The 20,203-nt window shown below is 45.3% G+C and overlaps 1 protein-coding gene across 3 annotated transcripts in view; it reads left to right on the top strand.

The window, feature by feature from the left end:
* The window catches only part of CYSLTR1 (cysteinyl leukotriene receptor 1), a 75,974-nt gene extending 60,773 nt beyond the window's left edge, over positions 1–15,201 (top strand). For all 3 annotated transcript variants that reach the window (XM_073641361.1, XM_073641362.1, XM_073641363.1), the window contains 2 exons: positions 1,536–1,675; positions 12,622–15,201. In XM_073641361.1, coding sequence (XP_073497462.1) covers positions 1,655–1,675; positions 12,622–13,668 — 1,068 coding nt within the window. In that variant the 5' untranslated portion in view covers positions 1,536–1,654 and the 3' untranslated portion in view covers positions 13,669–15,201. The remainder of the gene's footprint in view (positions 1–1,535; positions 1,676–12,621) is intronic.
* The last annotated feature ends 5,002 nt before the right edge of the window (positions 15,202–20,203 follow it).

Below are 20,203 nucleotides of genomic sequence, written 5' to 3'. Positions count from 1 at the left end.
CGGGCCTACACCAGACTATTTTCAACAGATATATTTGTGTCTGTATAATCAGCAGACACTATTGTTTTTCTTTACGGCAAAAAATGCAAAAAAGCAGGATAATACAGAGATTTGACCTGTGGAACTGCAAAACCACACTTGTATTTCTCGGGCCTACATCAGACTATTTTCAACAGATATATTTGTGTCTGAACAATCAGGAGACACTACTGTTTTTCTTTACGGCAAAAAATGCAAAAAAGCAGGATAATACAGAGATTTGACCCGTGGAACTGCAAAACCACACTTGTATTTCTCGGGCCTACACCAGACTATTTTCAACAGATATATTTGTGTCTGAAAAATCAGGAGACATTACTTTTTTTCTTTACGGCAAAAAATGCCAAAAGAAGGATAATAAAGAGATTTGACCCGTGGAACTGCAAAACCACACTTGTATTTCTCGGGCCTACACCAGACTATTTTCAACAAATATTTTTGTGTCTGAACAATCAGGAGACACTACTGTTTTTCTTTACGGAAAAAAATGCAAAAAAGCAGGATAATACAGAGATTTGACCCGTGGAACTGCAACATCACACTTGTATTTCTCGGGCCTACACCAGACTATTTTCAACAGATATATTTGTGTCTGAAAAATCAGAGACACACTTTTTTTTTTTTTTTTTTTGGGGGGGGGGGGGGACCAAAAGGTTAATAAGATGGGTATTTGTACAGTGTGAAGGAGGAAAAAAAAAAGAGGATTTAGATGAAAAAAAAGGATTTTTCATGGCCCCCGAGACCTGGAGCTAAGTTTATCAATTTCAGCAACAGGAGCACACAGGACTGTAATGCAGCGTTCGCTGGTATGACCATTGCGTCTCCTATACAGCCTGCCTGCCTGATATCTGGGATGGATATTAGTCCTGAGAAGGACTGTTTGTTTGATCTGGCAGCCTTTACAGACCCTACACTAACTATTTTGCAGGATATATCTCTCCCTAAATCAGCAGCGCTGTCCCTACACTGTCTGATCCGGAGCGACTGTGTCCAAGATGGCGGCGCCCGGTTTTAAATACTCAAGGTGACGCTGTGCGGCCAGCCAATCACTGTAATGCCCACAAACAACATGGCTGCAGCATTACAGTGACTGGCTGGCAATCCAGTTCATGTTCATTGGCTCTGTAAAAAGTGCCAAACATGCAGGGCGGAGACCCGAGCTCCCGCCCGAGAAACCCGGAAATGCTCGGTGCTCGCCGAACATCCCGAGTAGCGTGATGATCGGGCGAGTACCGAGCAGTGTCGAGCATGTTCGCTCAACACTATAGGTTATCAATATTGTAGTAGTGGATAACTCCCTTAAATAGTGTTCTCCTCAGATTTACAGTGTTTCACACCTCCTGTACATCCTGTGTTTGATTTCTGTAAGATACATTCAGCTTAACAGGACATTTCTCACATTTCTTGAAAAATAATCTGAATACGATTTACACTTATGCATAATGTATTTTAATGGAAAGCAGTACAAATCATAACTGTCTTCCCTTTAATTTTAGGACTTCCAACCATGTCAAGAGTCATTAGAATCTAGAAGAATATTCAAAAGTCAAAAAATCACAGAAGATATTTTACAAGAATTACACACTGTTCCTGAGCATCTTCTGCAAGGTTTAAGATGTTGCCGCATACAAGTCAGGTACATAGGAGCATTTCTGTTATGAAGAAGTTCAGTTCCTGTAACGTAGCATTCAGTAAACTTACATTAATGTTTAGAATAGGCAAGTTCTGTTGCCAACCATCAATGGCCACACGTTAGTGGTCACCATCATTGATGGTCCGCACCAGTAATCAGTGGCGTGACTATTACTGGTACAGACCCAGTGCAAAATTTGGACCTGAACCCACATGTTGATCAGATATATGGGCCCTTATAGCATTCTATAATGGCATACAAGTTGTCCTTTCTCCCCCATTACGTAGTAATGTCCCCCATCCTGGGCCTATCCTAGTATGTAAGTCACCTCATCCTGGTATACAGTGTATATCCCTTATCCTGAGCCTTATCCTGATATATATGTTTCCCCCCATCCTGGGCCTATCCTAGTATATATGTCCCTCATCCTGGTATACAATATATATCCCTTATCCTGAGCCCCATCCTGGTATATATGTCTCCCCCCATCCTGGGCGCATCCTGGTATATGTCCCCATTCAACCACTGTTCTTTAATGCATAGAAAAAAAATGATTATGCTCACTTTCCCCTATCTCCCTCTTCTGAATCTGGCAGCTGACTTTAGCGTGCAAGTGATGAGAGGGAATGACATAACTGCCATGCGCCCCCAGTCACTTGCACGCCGACATCAGCTGCTGGCCTCTGATTGGCCGGCAGCATGTATTGCTGTGCACGGACCCAGCGGGTCCCCTGCGCTGCAATAGACTTCAGCTGAATGTGCATCCGAGGATTGGTGTCAACGGACTCCTCCACCTGTTCGGGCCAGTCGCGATCGCGACCTCTGCGACTGAGATCTTAACAGAGTCGTTACTGGCAGGGGTGTAATCAGGCTTTTTCTTGGACAGAAGAACATTTTGCTATGTTGTCTTGGAATTTGTTGACATCTAGATTGAAGGCTTCTTCACAGATTCCATCACATTTGCCAGAAGAAAATAGAAGCACTAATTTGTTGTCCCACAGACACCGTGGTATGTGAGATCTAATTTTAAAGTTAATAGAGCCCATCAGGCACTATTGCTAGTCATCATGTGACAGATCCTTTGCAGCTTCTATTTTGCTGATTGTATGGCGAAATTGTAAAAATATATATAACATGGATGTCAACTCTTATAGGCGAGCTGTCATCAAAAAAGATCTATAGTTTAAATCAAGTTTTTGTTAAATGTGTTTATTTTTTAATTGTTGGTAATATTTTTATTCCATATCACAATCTGTATTAAAAATGTTAAAATTAACTCTTGCAATTTTCATGTTGGCCACTGTTTTTTTTTTTTTAGACGCATACTTCCTATTTTAGGAAACAACACATGTACATTTGCTGTAATGTACAGATTCCGACCATATCCTTTTTTATGAAAGCATCTAATGAGCATGTGTAAAGGTGATTGTAAAAGGAAAAGGAGCAGTCAGGTGTGACATTATTTATTGTGATTGGTGGATCCTGTGTTATCAGCTGTGTATAGAGGTGTTACCTGTCATTGTTATGTTACCTCTACTGATAAGGAGCATGCTGAAAGCTGTTCCTGAAAGAACAAGAATTATGAGTCTAAAATAGCTCTAGTGGTCAGTGTGAACATATCAAGATTACTCATTTTGTTTTTTAATAAATATTGTGATGTGAAAAAAGTTGACAATTTTTAATAAATACATGGAACACAAAACCTGATTTAAACAATAGGTCATTTTTTAGTGATAGTGGTCCTTTAAATACCTTAAATGGGTGGTCCAAAATCTCAATGAATTTTCATCCTTAATCCCTATAATCCCTAGATAGTGTAGTTAGGTAGTTAGGGAATTTTTAATTCAGGTACACACGTTGTCAAAATTGTTGGTACCCCTCGTTTAATGAAAGAAAAACCCACAATGGTCACAGAAATAACTTGAATCTGACAAAAGTAATAATAAATTAAAAATCTTTGAAAATGAACAAATGAAAGTCAGACATTGCTTTTCAACCCTGCTTCCACAGAAATGTTGAAAAAAATGAAACTCATGAAATAGGCCTGGACAGAAATGATTGTATTCTTCTTAACTTAATATTTTGTTGAACAACATTTTGAGGCAATCACTGCAATCAAACGATTCCGGTAACTGTCAATGAGACTTCTGCACTGTAGCATCGGCGTCTCTGCCCCGTTCTAGGCAGAGACGCCGTCCCTCTCACCTCCCCGCTCCTGGCGCGGCGTCCTCCAGCGCTGTTCTCCCCGCTGCTTCCGGCACGCGCTCCTTCCCCGGCAGTGTGCTTAGGGCGCGCGCGCGCGCGCTCCCCCTCTCTTAAAGGGACTGCGTGCGCCGTCCTAAGGAGTCCCCGGCCAATTGCCGGAGGACCTCCCATATAAAAGGCACCTCCTCCAAAATGGAGGTGCCCGAGCAATGTTGTAGCACTGTTCACTACTCTGCTTCAGCCCTCAGGTCCCGTTGCCAGTTACCTGCCAGATACCTGCCAGATTCCTGCCAGTCTGCTGTCTAATTCCTGCCTGATATCCTGCTACCTGCCTGCTAGCCTGAGGTCCGACGGTCTGCCTTACTACTCCTGTCAGTCTGTCTAAGGACCAGCTTGCCCGCTCACCTGGGAGCACACATCAACTACCTGCCTGCTTGCCTGAGGTCCGACGGTCTGCCTTCCAACTCTTGTCAGTCTGTCTATGGACCAGCTTGCCCGCTCACCTGGGAGCGCACATCTGCTACCTGCCTGCTAGCCTACCTGGAGGCTCTGCCGTCACGTGCTGTGACCACCTGCCTGTCCAGTGACTCCTGCCCGCTCACCTGGGAGCGCTCATCTGCTACCTGTCTGCTAGCCTACCTGGAGGCTCTGCCGTCACGTGCTGTGACCACCCGCCTGTCCAGAGACTTCTGCCCGCTCACCCGGGAGCGCTCATCTACCGCCTGTCTGTTGGTCTTCCTGGAGGCTCCGCCGTCACATGCTGTGACCACCCGTTTATCCAGAGACTCTCGCCTGCTCACCTGGGAGCTCACGTCTACCATCAGCCGCCACAGGTCGTACCAACCCTTTACCCAGAGACTGCCCCGGTCACTTGCCATGACCATCTGCCCGTTCACCCAGAGACTGCCCCGGTCACTTGCCGTGACCATCTGCCTATTCACCCAGAGACTGCCCCGGTCACTTGCCGTGACCATCTGCCTGTTCATCCAGAGACTGCCCCGGTCACTTGCCGTGACCTCCTGCCCGTTCTTCTAGAGACTGTCCCGGTCACCTGCTGTGACTGCCTGCCTGGTCGCCACCCGCTCCCTTACAAGGACCGCCCCCTTGTATAGTAGCTCAGAGGTTCCGCCTCCCAGACCCGTTACAGTTTGCTCGGGCCATGGAACCCGGTGGCACCCAAGCTCCCTCGCTCTCGGACCTGTGTCATGAACTGTCCCGTCAGAGGTCCCAACAGGAGTCCATCCTGGGTCACCTGCGGAATGTCAATTCTCGCCTGGACACTCTGACTGTTCTGCCTGCAACCACCGCCAGTGCCATGACTCGCAATCCGGCAGCTCCACTGCCCACTAATAACATGGTATCCTACCCCGGACCCCGGCTTTCTGCACCTCCTCGTTTCGGAGGCGACTCCGCCCAGGCTCGGGGCTTCATAAATCAGTGCACCCTGCACTTTGAACTCCTGTCTCACCAGTTTAACTCCGACAGGGCCAAAATTGCCTTCATCATGTCCCATCTCACCGGGGAGGCCCTGGCCTGGCTAAATCCTCTATGGGAGAGAGGAGACCCCCTGGTTTCCGACTTGCCTGCCTTTCTCACGGCTTTCCGGAAAGTCTTCGACGAACCCGGACGGAAGACCTCATCCGCATCATCTCTGCTACGCCTCCGTCAGGGAAGTCTCACCGTGGGCCAATATGCCATATGGTTCCGTACCCTTGCCTCGGAGCTGGCCTGGGATAATGACGCTCTGGTTTCCGTCTTCTGGGAGGGTCTGTCCGGCCATATAAAAGATGAACTTGCCGGTCGGGATATTCCTACCACTCTCGATGACCTAATAACTCTTGCCACCCGGATTGACCTGCGGTTCCAGGAGCGTGCCAAAGAGGTTACCCGTGAGAGGAGGTTTCCACGTCTAGCTCCTACTTTTCAGAAACCCGTCACTCCCTCCGTCTCTCCTCAGCTACACTCTCCTGAGCCTATGCAGGTCGACCAGACCAAGATGGTCGGTTCTCACCAAGAATCTCGCCGAGCCGAGGGAAGCTGTTTCTATTGTGGCAGTATGAAGCACTTCATCCGTTCCTGCCCGGAAAAGCCGGGAAACGCCAGTGTCTAGGACCACTCGGAGAGGTCGTCCTAGACAAAAGTAAGCCCTCTCCGTCTCTGACCTTACCGGTCTCTATTGCTTGGGGAGAAAACCGTCTCTTTGAACTCGCCCATCTGGATTCTGGAGCAGCTGGAAACCTCATCTCCCAGTCTCTGGTAGAGAGATACCATATTCCCACCAAGTCCCTGGCTGAACCATTGTCAGTCGCCTCCGTGGATGGAAGACTTCTCTCGGAGACCATCCTGCTCGTCACTGAACCCATAACCCTGCAGGTGGGAATGCTGCACTCTGAGGAGATCTCATTCCATGTGCTGTCCGGACTTTCTCACTCCCTGTTGCTAGGTCTACCTTGGCTCCAGACACATGAACCCGTATTGAACTGGCGGTCCGGTGAAGTACTCCGATGGGGTCCTGACTGCCATAGGACCTGCCTGGTCCCGGTCCGTCCACTCCGCCCTCAGCCTACTCCAGCTAACTTACCTGGTCTCCCGGCTCCCTACTGGCCCTATGCGGACGTCTTCGGTAAGAAGGAAGCTGAGACGTTGCCACCCCATAGGCCATACGATTGCCCGATCGACCTGGTACCTGGCACCACTCCTCCCCGTGGGCGTATCTACCCGTTGTCTGCAGCCGAGACCCGAGCCATGTCTGAGTACATTGAAGAGAATCTGGCTAGGGGATTTATCCGAAAATCTACCTCCCCGGCTGGAGCCGGATTCTTCTTTGTCAAAAAGAAAGACGGCTCGCTACGTCCCTGTATTGACTACAGAGGACTCAATCTCATCACGGTAAAAAACAAATATCCCCTGCCACTCATCTCCGAATTGTTTGACCGTCTCAAGGGCGCCAGGATCTTCTCCAAGCTGGATCTACGAGGAGCGTATAATCTGGTCCGTATCCGTCAAGGAGATGAGTGGAAGACGGCATTCAATACCCGGGACGGTCACTACGAGTACCTTGTGATGCCCTTCGGTCTCTGTAATGCTCCCGCGGTCTTTCAGGAACTAGTCAACGACATCTTCCGTGACCTCCTGTACTCCTGCGTAGTGGTATACCTGGACGATATCTTGGTCTTCTCTTCGGATCTCCCCACACACCGGAGGGATGTTCGTCAGGTCCTGCTTAGGCTTCGGCAGAACCACCTTTACGCCAAATACGAGAAGTGCCTCTTCGATCAGACCTCCCTTCCGTTCTTGGGCTATGTCATCTCCCAAACAGGTCTGCAAATGGATCCCGAGAAGCTCTCTTCCGTTCTAAAATGGCCTCGTCCTGAAGGTTTGAAGGCGATACAGCGATTCCTGGGCTTCGCTAATTATTATCGTCTTTTCATCCCACACTTCTCGTCTCGGACTGCTCCCATATCTGCACTTACCCGTAAGGGGGCTAACCCCAGAACATGGTCGCCTGAAGCCGAGGAGGCCTTCCTTTCCCTAAAGAAAGCCTTTGCCTCTGCTCCCGTCCTGCACCGTCCGGACTGTAATAAACAATTCTACCTGGAGGTTGATGCCTCCTCTTCCGGAGCCGGAGCGGTGCTCACCCAGAAGTCTTCTACTGGGAGAATGGTAACGTGCGGCTTCTTCTCCAAAATCTTCTCCTCGTCGGAGCGCAACTACTCCATAGGAGACCATGAATTGCTAGCCATCAAATTGGCACTGGGAGAGTGGCGCTATCTGCTTGAAGGGGCTCTCTACCCGGTAATTATCTACACGGATCACAAAAACCTGGCATATCTCCAAAATGCCCAGAGACTCAATCCTCGCCAGGCCCGGTGGTCGTTGTTTTTTGCCCGCTTCGACTTCATTCTTCATTTCCGTCCGGCGGACAAGAACGTCAAAGCTGATGCCTTGTCCCGGTCCTTCCTGTCCTCTGATCAAGAGGAGGAACCTACGCACATCATCGACTCCTCCAAGGTGATGAATGTGGCCCCCTTGGATCTGACTCGTCTTCCACCCGGTAAGACGTTCGTAGCTGTGCCAGATCGGGAGAGGGTTCTTCGCTGGGGACATTCTTCTAAACTAGCTGGCCATGCTGGCCAAAAGAAGACCTTCCAACTTATTACCCGGCATTACTGGTGGCCTACCCTGCGTAAGGACGTGGTAGACTTCGTCGCGGCCTGTTCATCCTGTGCCCGTAACAAAGTTCCCCGACATCTACCTGCCGGCCATCTCCTGCCCCTTCCCGTATCTGCTGCTCCTTGGCAACACATCGCTATGGACTTTATCACCGACCTTCCAGTTTCTGCCGGTTGCACTGTCATTTGGGTTGTCGCTGACCGTTTTTCTAAGATGGCCCACTTCATTCCCCTGCCTGGTCTTCCGTCTGCACCCGAGCTGGCTAAAGACTTTATCCGCCACATCTTCCGTCTCCATGGTCTGCCCCTCCACATCGTGTCGGATCGTGGGGTTCAGTTCACCTCTCGCTTCTGGAGAGCCACATGTAAGCTGCTGGACATTACCCTGGATTTCTCCTCCGCTTACCACCCTCAGTCCAATGGTCAAGTGGAGCGGATCAATCAGATCTTGTCCAGCTACCTCCGGCACTTCGTTGATGCTCACCACTCGGACTGGGTGGATCTCCTACCATGGGCCGAATTCTCTTATAACAACCATGAGAGCGAGTCCTCTTCCAAATCCCCGTTCTTTATAGTCGGTGGCCAACATCCCCGGATTCCACTTCCTGTCTCCGTTTCTGTGGACAACCCTGCTGCGGAGTCTCTTGTCAGCGAATTTTCTACTATTTGGGAGAGCACCAGGTCCGCTCTTCTTCTCTCCTCTGAGCGGATGAAGAGATATGCTGATAAGAGACGTCTGGATCCGCCCCAATTCCGTCCGGGAGACAAAGTTTGGCTCTCATCCAAACATGTGCGGCTCAAAGTACCCTCCTACAAGTTGGGTCCTCGATTCATCGGCCCCTTCGAAGTCCTCAGGCAAATTAACCCTGTGGCCTACAAATTAAAACTCCCGGCCACCCTACGGATCCCCAACTCCTTCCACGTATCTCTCCTCAAACCCGTTGTCTTTAACTTTTTTTCAAAAAATCCAGGTGCCCCTCCTGCTCCGGTTTCCGCTGATGACATCTTTGAGGTAGAGAGTATTCTGGCCTCCAAGAGGGTAAGAGGAAAAACCTTTTTTCTGGTAGATTGGAAGGGGTTTGGTCCTGAGGAGAGAACTTGGGAACCCAGGGAAAACATCAACGCCCCGCTTCTCCTTGAGAAATTTCTTTCTGGCCAAAAAAAGAGGGGGCCTAAAGGGGGGGGTACTGTAGCATCGGCGTCTCTGCCCCGTTCTAGGCAGAGACGCCGTCCCTCTCACCTCCCCGCTCCTGGCGCGGCGTCCTCCAGCGCTGTTCTCCCCGCTGCTTCCGGCACGCGCTCCTTCCCCGGCAGTGTGCTTAGGGCGCGCGCGCGCGCGCTCCCCCTCTCTTAAAGGGACCGCGCGCGCCGTCCTAAGGAGTCCCCGGCCAATTGCCGGAGGACCTCCCATATAAAAGGCACCTCCTCCAAAATGGAGGTGCCCGAGCAATGTTGTAGCACTGTTCACTACTCTGCTTCAGCCCTCAGGTCCCGTTGCCAGTTACCTGCCAGATACCTGCCAGATTCCTGCCAGTCTGCTGTCTAATTCCTGCCTGATATCCTGCTACCTGCCTGCTAGCCTGAGGTCCGACGGTCTGCCTTACTACTCCTGTCAGTCTGTCTAAGGACCAGCTTGCCCGCTCACCTGGGAGCGCACATCAACTACCTGCCTGCTTGCCTGAGGTCCGACGGTCTGCCTTCCAACTCTTGTCAGTCTGTCTATGGACCAGCTTGCCCGCTCACCTGGGAGCGCACATCTGCTACCTGCCTGCTAGCCTACCTGGAGGCTCTGCCGTCACGTGCTGTGACCACCTGCCTGTCCAGTGACTCCTGCCCGCTCACCTGGGAGCGCTCATCTGCTGCCTGTCTGCTAGCCTACCTGGAGGCTCTGCCGTCACGTGCTGTGACCACCCGCCTGTCCAGAGACTTCTGCCCGCTCACCCGGGAGCGCTCATCTGCCGCCTGTCTGTTGGTCTTCCTGGAGGCTCCGCCGTCACATGCTGTGACCACCCGTTTATCCAGAGACTCTCGCCTGCTCACCTGGGAGCTCACGTCTACCATCAGCCGCCACAGGTCGTACCAACCCTTTACCCAGAGACTGCCCCGGTCACTTGCCGTGACCATCTGCCCGTTCACCCAGAGACTGCCCCGGTCACTTGCCGTGACCATCTGCCCGTTCACCCAGAGACTGCCCCGGTCACTTGCCGTGACCATCTGCCCGTTCATCCAGAGACTGCCCCGGTCACTTGCCGTGACCTCCTGCCCGTTCTTCTAGAGACTGTCCCGGTCACCTGCTGTGACTGCCTGCCTGGTCGCCACCCGCTCCCTTACAAGGACCGCCCCCTTGTATAGTAGCTCAGAGGTTCCGCCTCCCAGACCCGTTACATGCTCCTCTCAACAGGTATTTTGACCCACTCCTCATGAGCAAACTGCTCCAGTTGTCTCGTGTTTGAAGGTTGCCTTTTCCAGATGGCATGTTTCAGCTCTTTCCAAAGATGCTCAATAGGATTTAGGTCAGGGCTCATAGAAGGCCACTTCAGAATAGTCCAATGTTTTTCTCTTAGCCATTCTTGGGTGTTTTTAGCTGTGTGTTTTGGGTCATTATCCTTTTGCAAGACCCATGACCTGCGACTGAGACCAAGCTTTCTGACACTGGGCAGCACATTTCTCTCTAGAATCCCTTGATAGTCTTGAGATTTCATTGTACCCTGCATAGATTCAAGACACCCTGTGCCAGATGCAGCAAAGCAGCCCCAGAACATAGCAGAGCCTTCTCCATGTTTCACAGTAGGGACAGACTTATTTTCTTGATATGCTTCATTTTCCATCTGTGAACATAGAGCTGATGTGCCTTGCCAAAAACTTCCATTTTTGTCTCATCTGTCTATAGGACATTCTCCCAGAAGCTTTGTGGCTTGTCAACATGTAGTTTGGTAAATTCCAGTCTGGCTTTTTAATGATTATTTTTCAACAATGGTGTTCTCCTTGGTCGTCTCCTATAAAGTCTACTTTGGATCAAACAACGACGGATGGTGCAATCTGACACTTATGTTCCTTGAGCTTGAAGTTCATCTTTAATCTCTTTAGTAGTTATCCTGGGCTCTTTTGTTACCATTTGTATTATCCGTCTCTTTGATTTGTCATCAATTTTCCTCCTGCGGCCATGTCCAGGGAGGATAGCTACAGTCCCATGGATCTTAAATTTCTGAATAATATGTGCAAATGTAGTCACAGGAACATCAAGCTACTTGGAGATGGTCTTATAACCTTTACCTTTAACATGCTTGTTTATAACTTTCTTTCTAATCTCCTGAGACAACTCTTTCCTTTGCTTCCTCTTGTCCCTGCTGAGTGTGGTACACACCAAGTCACCAAACAGCATAGTGGGTATCTGTAGCCCTATATACAGGCCCACTGACTGATTACAAGATTGTAGACACCTGTGATGCTAATTAGTGGACACAACTTGATTTAACATATCCCTTTTGTCACATTATTTTCAGGGGTACCATCATTGTCCAGGCCTATTTCATGAGTTTAATTCTTTTTTTAAATTCAGTGGAAGCAGAAAAGCAATGTCTGACTTTCATTTGTTCATTTTCATAGATTTTTAATTTAATATTACTTTTGTCAGATTCAAGTTATTTCTGTGACCATTATGGGTTTTTCTTTCATTAAAGAGGGGTACCAACAATTTTGACCATGTGTGTATAATAGAATATAGTTTAGATTATGGCATTAAATAGATGGGGATTAAGGATGAAAATTGATTTGGATTTCGGACCACCCTTTTAAATAAAATATGATTGTATTAGTCATTCTGACCATCTTTAATGCAGAATGATATTACATTGCATATTCCAAATTGCAATATTTTACCTGTTCTTCTGAGGAATTGACAATTGATATTACCACTCGCTCCAAAAAGAACACATGACAATCCAGGCTGGATTGAATTGGCTACAGCTGCCATTTTATTAAACTAAATATAAAACTTACATAAGTCATTCTTAAATAACATCTCAATTGATGAGTCTAAATAACAAAGCCAATAGATGGGTTCTTGAAGCTAAAACAGATCTGGCAAACACAATTATTTCTTAGCAATAACCACCATCTCAGGTGATTATAAGCCAAAGCATGTGGAGAATTAATTGCTTCACAAGCTCACAGGAACAATGCCCTCTCCAAAGCCACCAATTTCCTCAAATTGACCAAAATTGACTCTATGAACTAAAGGAATCATAACCAAGATTATTCCCAGATCACTAATTTAACTACTAAATTAACTGTAAGGACCCCCAATGCCGAAGTTGCCAAGATCCAAATAGTACCAACCATAGGTGCCACCGATACAGAGCCAACACAGGAAAATGCAGTTATCACACGGTGGGTAGGATGGGACTCCCAACTTGCTATTCCTACACCAGGATTTCCCTGTTCCCAAAGTTTCCTTATTGTTATACCAGCTCCCCACCCTGTTATACCCCTCGCCTTAAAACCATCCTCGCTCCTCCCTACAAACTCCAGTCTCATGGGCCTCTGCTTATTGCTTTTGTTTTTTTTCTCTAGATACCTGACATGTGGAATACCACAACTCCAAGTTATGATGCATCATCCTGCAACATTGATGATTTCCGTAACAAGGTCTACTCTACCGCGTATTCAATGTTTACAGTATGTGGTCTTGTCGGCAATAGCTTTGCTTTAGTTGTCCTGATAAAAACCTACAGGCAGAGAACAGCATTCCATATCTACATGCTTAACCTTGCCATCTCTGATCTGCTGTTCATCTGCACCCTTCCATTGAGAGTGGTTTATTACGTCAGCAAAGGAAACTGGTACTTTGGTGAATTCTTTTGTCGAATCAGTTCTTACGTCTTCTACGTCAACTTGTACTGCAGCATTTTCATTCTGACGGCAATGAGCGTCACACGTTTTTTGGCAATAGTCTTCCCAGTTAAAAATCTCAAATTTGTGTCTATACGGAGAGCAAAGTGGGCTTGTGTAGGAATATGGCTCTTTGTCACTATAACAAGTTCACCATTTTTATCGACTAAGTCATATGTAGACTCCAAAACCAATGCAACCAAGTGTTTCGAGCCACCACCTACTGAAGATACAAAAAAAATGGTGCTCATTCTCAGCTACATTGCTTTCATCATTGGCTTCATATTACCATTCATTGTAATATTGGTGTGTTACACCATGATTATAAAGACATTGCTAAAGAATTCTATGACAAAACAACAGAATTCCAGAAAGAAGGCCATTCGCATGATTATCATAGTCATGGCTGTGTTCTTCCTAAGCTTTATGCCATATCATATCCAACGGGCAATACACCTTCACACAGTAAACAAGAATAAGGACTGCAATGAGGCATTATGGGAGCAGAAGAAGGTAGTGATAACATTGGCCCTTGCTGCCTCTAATTGCTGCTTTGATCCAATGCTCTACTTTTTCTCAGGAGAAAACTTTCGAAGGAGACTCTCAACCTTAAGAAAGCACTCTGTTACAAGTATGGCTCAAGAGAATAAAAGGAAAAAGTCGGGAAGCTTAAATGAGAAATCTGAAGTCTTTCCTGCCTTGGAGAAGCAGGACAGTAGTGAAAGTTAAGTTCCTGTGTCAATCTCACATTACCAAATCAATATGATGGTTCTAATTTCAGATTACCAAAAATTGAGATAAATGGGGTCAAGTTGGATTATCGAATAAACATAAGCAATTTAAGAGACCTGCCACAACTCGCCAAAAGAACCATCTGTAGATTCATCCATGAGATGGCGAAAGTGTTTTTAGCCTTAGCGAAGAAGGAACCTTCTATGCTTCAAGCTCTCTGTTTTCTAGATGTCCGTTGTTGTAAATTCTTTCAACTGTTGATTTCCTGGTAGAATGATATCTATGAATAAGCTCAACAAACGATGTCTGTGAATCATTAACTCTAAATACTTTCTGAAATAAGAGCTTGATCTTCATTGGCCTATTTTGAAGACTTTGTATAATGATATATTTACCTTCTCTTGGGTACAGCATAAAGATGTTGCACTAGGTCACTTAGCCAAAGATAGGCAACTGGACCACTTTTACTTTTACCAAACGATGTAAGATTTTACAGCAATGTTGTGTGTGTTTGTGTTTGGCGGAGACATTTGGCTTAAGTTGCTATGCTTTTCCTATGGAATGCTTCTCAAGAAATAGTTAATTCTTCAAGTGACTTCAAAGAAACAAACATACTTTGAGAAGATGTGAAAACAGTGTTCCTGTTAATTTCTATGTTTATCATGGAAAGCAGAAGTATGGTAAAACTTCTCAAATCTTGGCAGTTATGCTCAAGGACATTTCACTGCTGATTTCCATTAGTTCTATGTATTAGAAACCACTGAAAAATGTAAATGGAATATGTTTCATGTATATGTAGACCGTAATGACTACTGCCAAGTTCGACAGATTAAGGAGGATAAATTTAAAATCATATTGTATGAAAAGTCATAATAAGGATATCAGCATTGATATATATGTACGAAGCAAAATGGTCAGGTAAGACTGACCTTAATGGGATTGTCTGGTTTAAGAACCCATTAAAAATATTGGAGATTTATGAGTTGAAGGAATTGTCCATAATTTTAATAAAATTTACTAAACGTAATTGGATTTGGTAAAATAAAAGAATAACTTATGCTAACCTAGTAATACCCCAGCTGATCTAACAGAGCTCCTCCGATAGTACCAAGGGTCGTATTGACTTGTCTACAGTGAAGGAGTGCCAACCGTGACAACTTAATGTGAACATAGCCTTAGTCAGCAAGACTTAATTACTGTTAACAATTTAAAAAAAATCCTGGGCAGACTCAATAGATGGGGGAGGGGACGTAAGGGGGTGGTCACGAAACTCTCTATTAGCCAGAATGGAACACAGCTAAAAAGTTATTTTCTCTGGAGAATCCAATCTACCCACTCATTAAAATAAACAGCCCAGTAATTAAAAAGAGAATTGTGTTATGCTTCATGTCTCCTGTGGTGGCGCCATAGACAAATTGAAAGATTGTTGCCAGGTTTACCCATAGGTAACAGCAGGTACTTCTAACAATGAAGACAGTGTGAAGTAAATAACACTTTCAAAAAACATGCATTGGCTAAAAAATTAGAAAACTATAAATGTATAGATATGTATATTCACAAGGGTAATTTTAGAATATTGAAAAAAAATATAAAGTTAGCCTGGAACATTGGAGCAGTCAGGAAAATAAATAAAAGAACAATTAGATCTAAAAAGTAAAAAAAAATAAAACATGTATAAAAGTAAAGTAGTGATATTAAGGTATTAATGGGAATGTGTCATCTTAAAAAAAAAACAGGTTTTTATTTTAGATGTGTTTTTTTTAACATTTTTTTAATTTTATTTTTTTCCAGATTACGATTTAGATATTTTTTTAAAAATCTGAAGTCTTGCAAGTTTCATACTTGCCTCTAGGTCTAATATTAGCCTATTACTTCCTGTTAAAGCATACATGTCAAACTCTGGCCCACAGGTTGGTTATATTTGGCCTCCGACACCAGAACCGCCACCCCTATGTGGGGCCCATTATTCTGTGCGGAGGATTATGTGGGGCCCATTATTCTGTATGGAGGACTATGTGGGGCCCATTATACTGTATGGAGGACTATGTGGGGCCCATTATTCTGTATGGAGGACTATGTGGGGCCCGTTATTCTGTATGGAGGACTATGTGGGGCCCATTATTCTGTATGGAGGATTATGTGGGGCCCATTATTCTGTATGGAGGACTATGTGAGGCCCATTATTCTGTATGGAGGACTATGTGAGGCCCATTATTCTGTATGGAGGACTATGTGGGGCCCATTATTCTGTATGGAGGACTATGGGGGCCCATTATTCTTTATGGAGGACTATGGGGATCCTATTCTGCATGGAGGACTTTGGGGGTCCATTATACTATATAAATGACTATGAGGCCCATTATTCTGTATGGAGGACTTTGTGGAGCCCATTATACTGTATACTAGTTGGCCCACGACTTTGTTCAAGTTTTACATTTTGGCCCTTTGTGTGTTTAATTTTGACATCCCTGTGTTAGAGGGACATTAGCAACAACAGACTGACTCAGACCCTACTGACTGGTATTAAAGTATTTAACGATCATGCTCTCATCTGGGCAAAGGTCATTGTGAAGGGAGAGGAGGAGGTGAGCTGTGACATCACCTATTGTGAATGCTGGATCTTGTGTTATCTACTGTATATAGAGGTGTTATTGTACAGGAGGTGGAGGAGGTGAGCTGTGACATCACCTCATCACTCTGTGTGACTGCAGACTTTTGAATTCCCCCAGTGCACGCATTGTGCACTGCGAGGATTCGTCGGTTTCTGAGCCGAGAACGGCGGTGATGTACGTGAAATGCAGACTCCCGGACTGTGGGCATGGCCTTGCTCCATACAGGTGCATAGAGCGAGGGCGCGACTGTCCAGTGGGTGCGGCTGTTCAGTGGGTGCGGCTGTCCAGTGGGTGTGGCTGTCCAGTGGGTGCGATCGTCCAGTGGGTGGGGCCTCGCTCTATACACTTGTATGGAGCGAGGCCGCACCCACTAGATAGCTTCTGCCGGGGAGTATACATATCGCATACATCACCGCCATACCTGGCTCAGAAACCGACTAATCCTCTCAGCACACAGTGCCTGCGCTGGGAGGATTCAAAAGTCTGCAGTCTCACAGAGTGACTGCAGACTTTTCATTTTAGACCGGAAAACCCTTTTAATACAATTGTGTAATTTTTTTAATATTTGACCACTTCTTAGTTTGTATAGGAAGGTTTACATTGACTATGCTTCCTGTGTGAAAATAATTACTCTTTGTACGAGATTAATACAATTTTGATCACATCTGTGTTTAATATCTATTCATAACAGAAACCACAAAGCAGTTCTGCCAGACTGATTTGGATTTCCAATCACATAGAAATTCCTGAACATTCCATAAAAAGGCAATTTTTTCCTTTGTCGGTAAAAAAAATAAATACCAATTGATGCGTAAGTTTTTGGGTTTTTTTAAGCTGGAGAGGCTCGCGCAGATTATTATGAATGTAATTACCGTCCTTTTACAGTTTACAGAAAATATCTTCATATTGTAATTATTTACTGCAGACATGTGTCACTTAAAATTGTAATGCTTTAATCTGGTTTCCTAACGTGTCCATAAAAAAAGTTGGCTGTCTGGGATCATTAAAAAAGCTTTAGAGAAGCTGTCAACCCCACCACTGTCCACCCACTGAGCCTCCTGGCTTGTAATAAGGTCTGTCGGACCAATAGTTTTTTATGTAGAGCGATTATTATCATCTGTAATAGAATTTGTGTCAAATATGAATGAAGCCAAAATATGTTTTAGGTTTTTTGTTTTTGTTTGTTTTTTCCAAAGTTATCTATTAGTTTGTTTCTCCACTCATAAGTGCTCAGTCCTTAAATAGGACCTATTGACTGGCATTGTTCTTATGGTACAGGTACTAAGAAGCTTTTTATCCTTAACTTCTTGCTGACCTCTTGCTCCTTTATTCTTGTAGAAATTTTTCATGCCTCTTTTTTTTATCCAATGCCAGGGAAGAGAGAGAAAAAAAATCACAGCATGCACGAGTTGCCTCTGGTAATCGGTTCGCCTTTGTCCATTTATATCTAAGGGTCTTTGGAAAACATCGGATCACACAATATCAAGGTGCAGTCTGATTTTCACGGACTGACTGACTGAACATTGAGAAACTTTTCTTTTTTTTTTTCTCCACACCCGAGATAATCGGATCACTCTCTGATCAGCATAATCAAACCAATTTTCCCAGATGCGTGTTTTTGCCATGGTTTTTTATCACAGTTTTTGATGCGTTGGTTTTTTTTTGCAACAGAAACACAGCAAAAAGCACATCATATTGTTACACCCCATATTATAAAAAAAAAAAAAACACATCAATGGCTACACTGGAAGAAAACGTCAAAAACCATGTACTGTTTAAAAATATGCTTCAAAAACCACATCTTTTAGAGGCCGTTTTTAGATGTGGATTTAACTAGGTGAAAAACTCAGTATGAACATACCGTAAAGCTGTAATTACCCCGCTGGCGGAGTATGCATACGTTTTTAATGAGGAGAGGGGAGTAAGTCATTGCGGCTTATTTCCCTTGAATATGAACTGATCAGGTGCTGAATTCAGTATGCCTGACTCCTCTTTTCACCCGACTTCATCAGCCAGGGAGAGTCAGATGGCGTCCATACACATAAAATACACAGCAGGGCCCATAAATATATGTATATGGAATAGCTGTCATGAATAAGCTGTCGGGTGTACACTATATCTGTCCATTATATAACCGGTATCCTGCATTTTTCACCAATTTGCCCCACGACCTCTGTCTGGGTTTTCAGTTGCCTCTGAGCTAGTGAGTGAAAACTAGCTGCTATGAAGTCTCCCATATACTGCACATAGACATGAACTTTTGGTGGACATTATATAGCAGTTAGCTGAGAACCCAGCACTGGGGTAAGATGAGCATTTACCAGAAATCTGCAGCAGGATCGGTCTGTATCTCACTCTGCTTATTTTCTCAATATGCTCCTCCCTTCCCTCTTGATAGACTTAATGGGAAAATGTATTTTTGTCCATCAGCTCACCTTTCAGCATAAAATCTCACACAATATCGGCAGCAGGACTGCTGATCATTTGCTCTGGGTAACAGTTTAGTCCAGGTACTTTCCACTTTAATGCATAAATATGTTTTCTGCATAGCAGAATGCGTGAATATTGTATTTTATTTCAATGCAAATTATTTATAGGCCTTTATTTGATCTAGCATTGGCAAAGGCTGGTCCGTAAGATCTTGGCACTGCCCAGCTGCTTTGTTATAGGTCAAACAAAGAAAACTTCTCTAGGGACCCTTAACTGCAGCCAGATCTTGGTTCCCACTAATACCCTATTATATTCTGTGCATGAGAACAATTGGGGTATCTGGTATATGCAGGTTTTTTTGCCATTTCCTTTTTACTATTTTTATATTATTTATTTTAGTTCTATTTAAATAATTTAAGAGAAGAGTTGTATAATATCTTATTTTTGCAAATCAAATTTTACCACTTTAATGTATATTTATATTGATATTAATCAGCACACGAATTAACACGGTTATCTGAATGTAGTCCTATGCTGATTAATTACTTTATATATCTTTGTAGAGGTCAGATTTAGTTTTTTTATCCAAAGCTCAAAATCCCCTGTATAAATACTAAGGTAAATTGAAGGATTATGACTAGTGTTGAGCCACCCCCGTAGTGTTCGAGTTCGGTTCGGTTCGTCGAACACCCGAACACTGTTCGTCGAACTGTTCGTCGAACACCTTCGAACACCGTTAAAACCAATGGCAGGCAAACAAAAACACATAGAAACACATAGAAAACACCTTCAAAGTTGTCCAAAAGCTGACAAACTGCTCAGAAGACATAACTAACACATGGAAAAGTGACAAGTACATATAGTCATGCGAAAATAAAAGAGGTGGAGGAGTAAAAGGAGGGGGAGACACAGATATAGGCATGTCATGCCCTTCTAAAATCCAAAAAGTGAGAAGCCGACACGGCCAGTCCGCTCCTGCCCGTGCCACCTCCGTGTCGCCGGGTTTGTGCCAGAGCCGCGGTGAACCCTGATGGCCAGCCCCCCTCTCCCAATACTGGTGCCTGTCCGCTGGTGGGCCGAGCGAGCCCCCCTGTGGTGGAGGCAGCTCTAAGCTTTTTAATTTAAATTGTCTCTCTAATTTGAATGAATACACTTTAAATCCATTTACAAGGATCTATTGGAGGGCAAGTCTCATGCCAGCAGCCGCGTAATTCCAGCTCCAGTAGCGTCCACTAAAGCTGCTGCAGTTAAAAAGCTTTTATAAGGATCGAGCTCGGCTGTCCACCGCAAGGCATCCTACTGCCAGTCCCAGCCCCTATGCCTTGGGGTGCCTCCTGATGCTCTTCACTAAGTATCCCATGGTCCCGAAGCATTTCCTTTGAAAAAATTAAGTGTCTAAACTACAGGTGGTGTAGCTTGCTTAACAGCCGGGATAATCCGCTGACTAGCAGACACTGCTACTAGGCACAAAGTATTTCCTGGGCTAGATG

This window comes from Phyllobates terribilis, unplaced genomic scaffold, assembly GCF_046119375.1.
Source record: "Phyllobates terribilis strain yellow unplaced genomic scaffold, ASM4611937v1 Scaffold_7__3_contigs__length_470593459, whole genome shotgun sequence".
NCBI classification, from domain to species: Eukaryota; Metazoa; Chordata; class Amphibia; order Anura; family Dendrobatidae; genus Phyllobates; species Phyllobates terribilis.
This window is presented reverse-complemented; position numbering and strand designations above follow the sequence as displayed.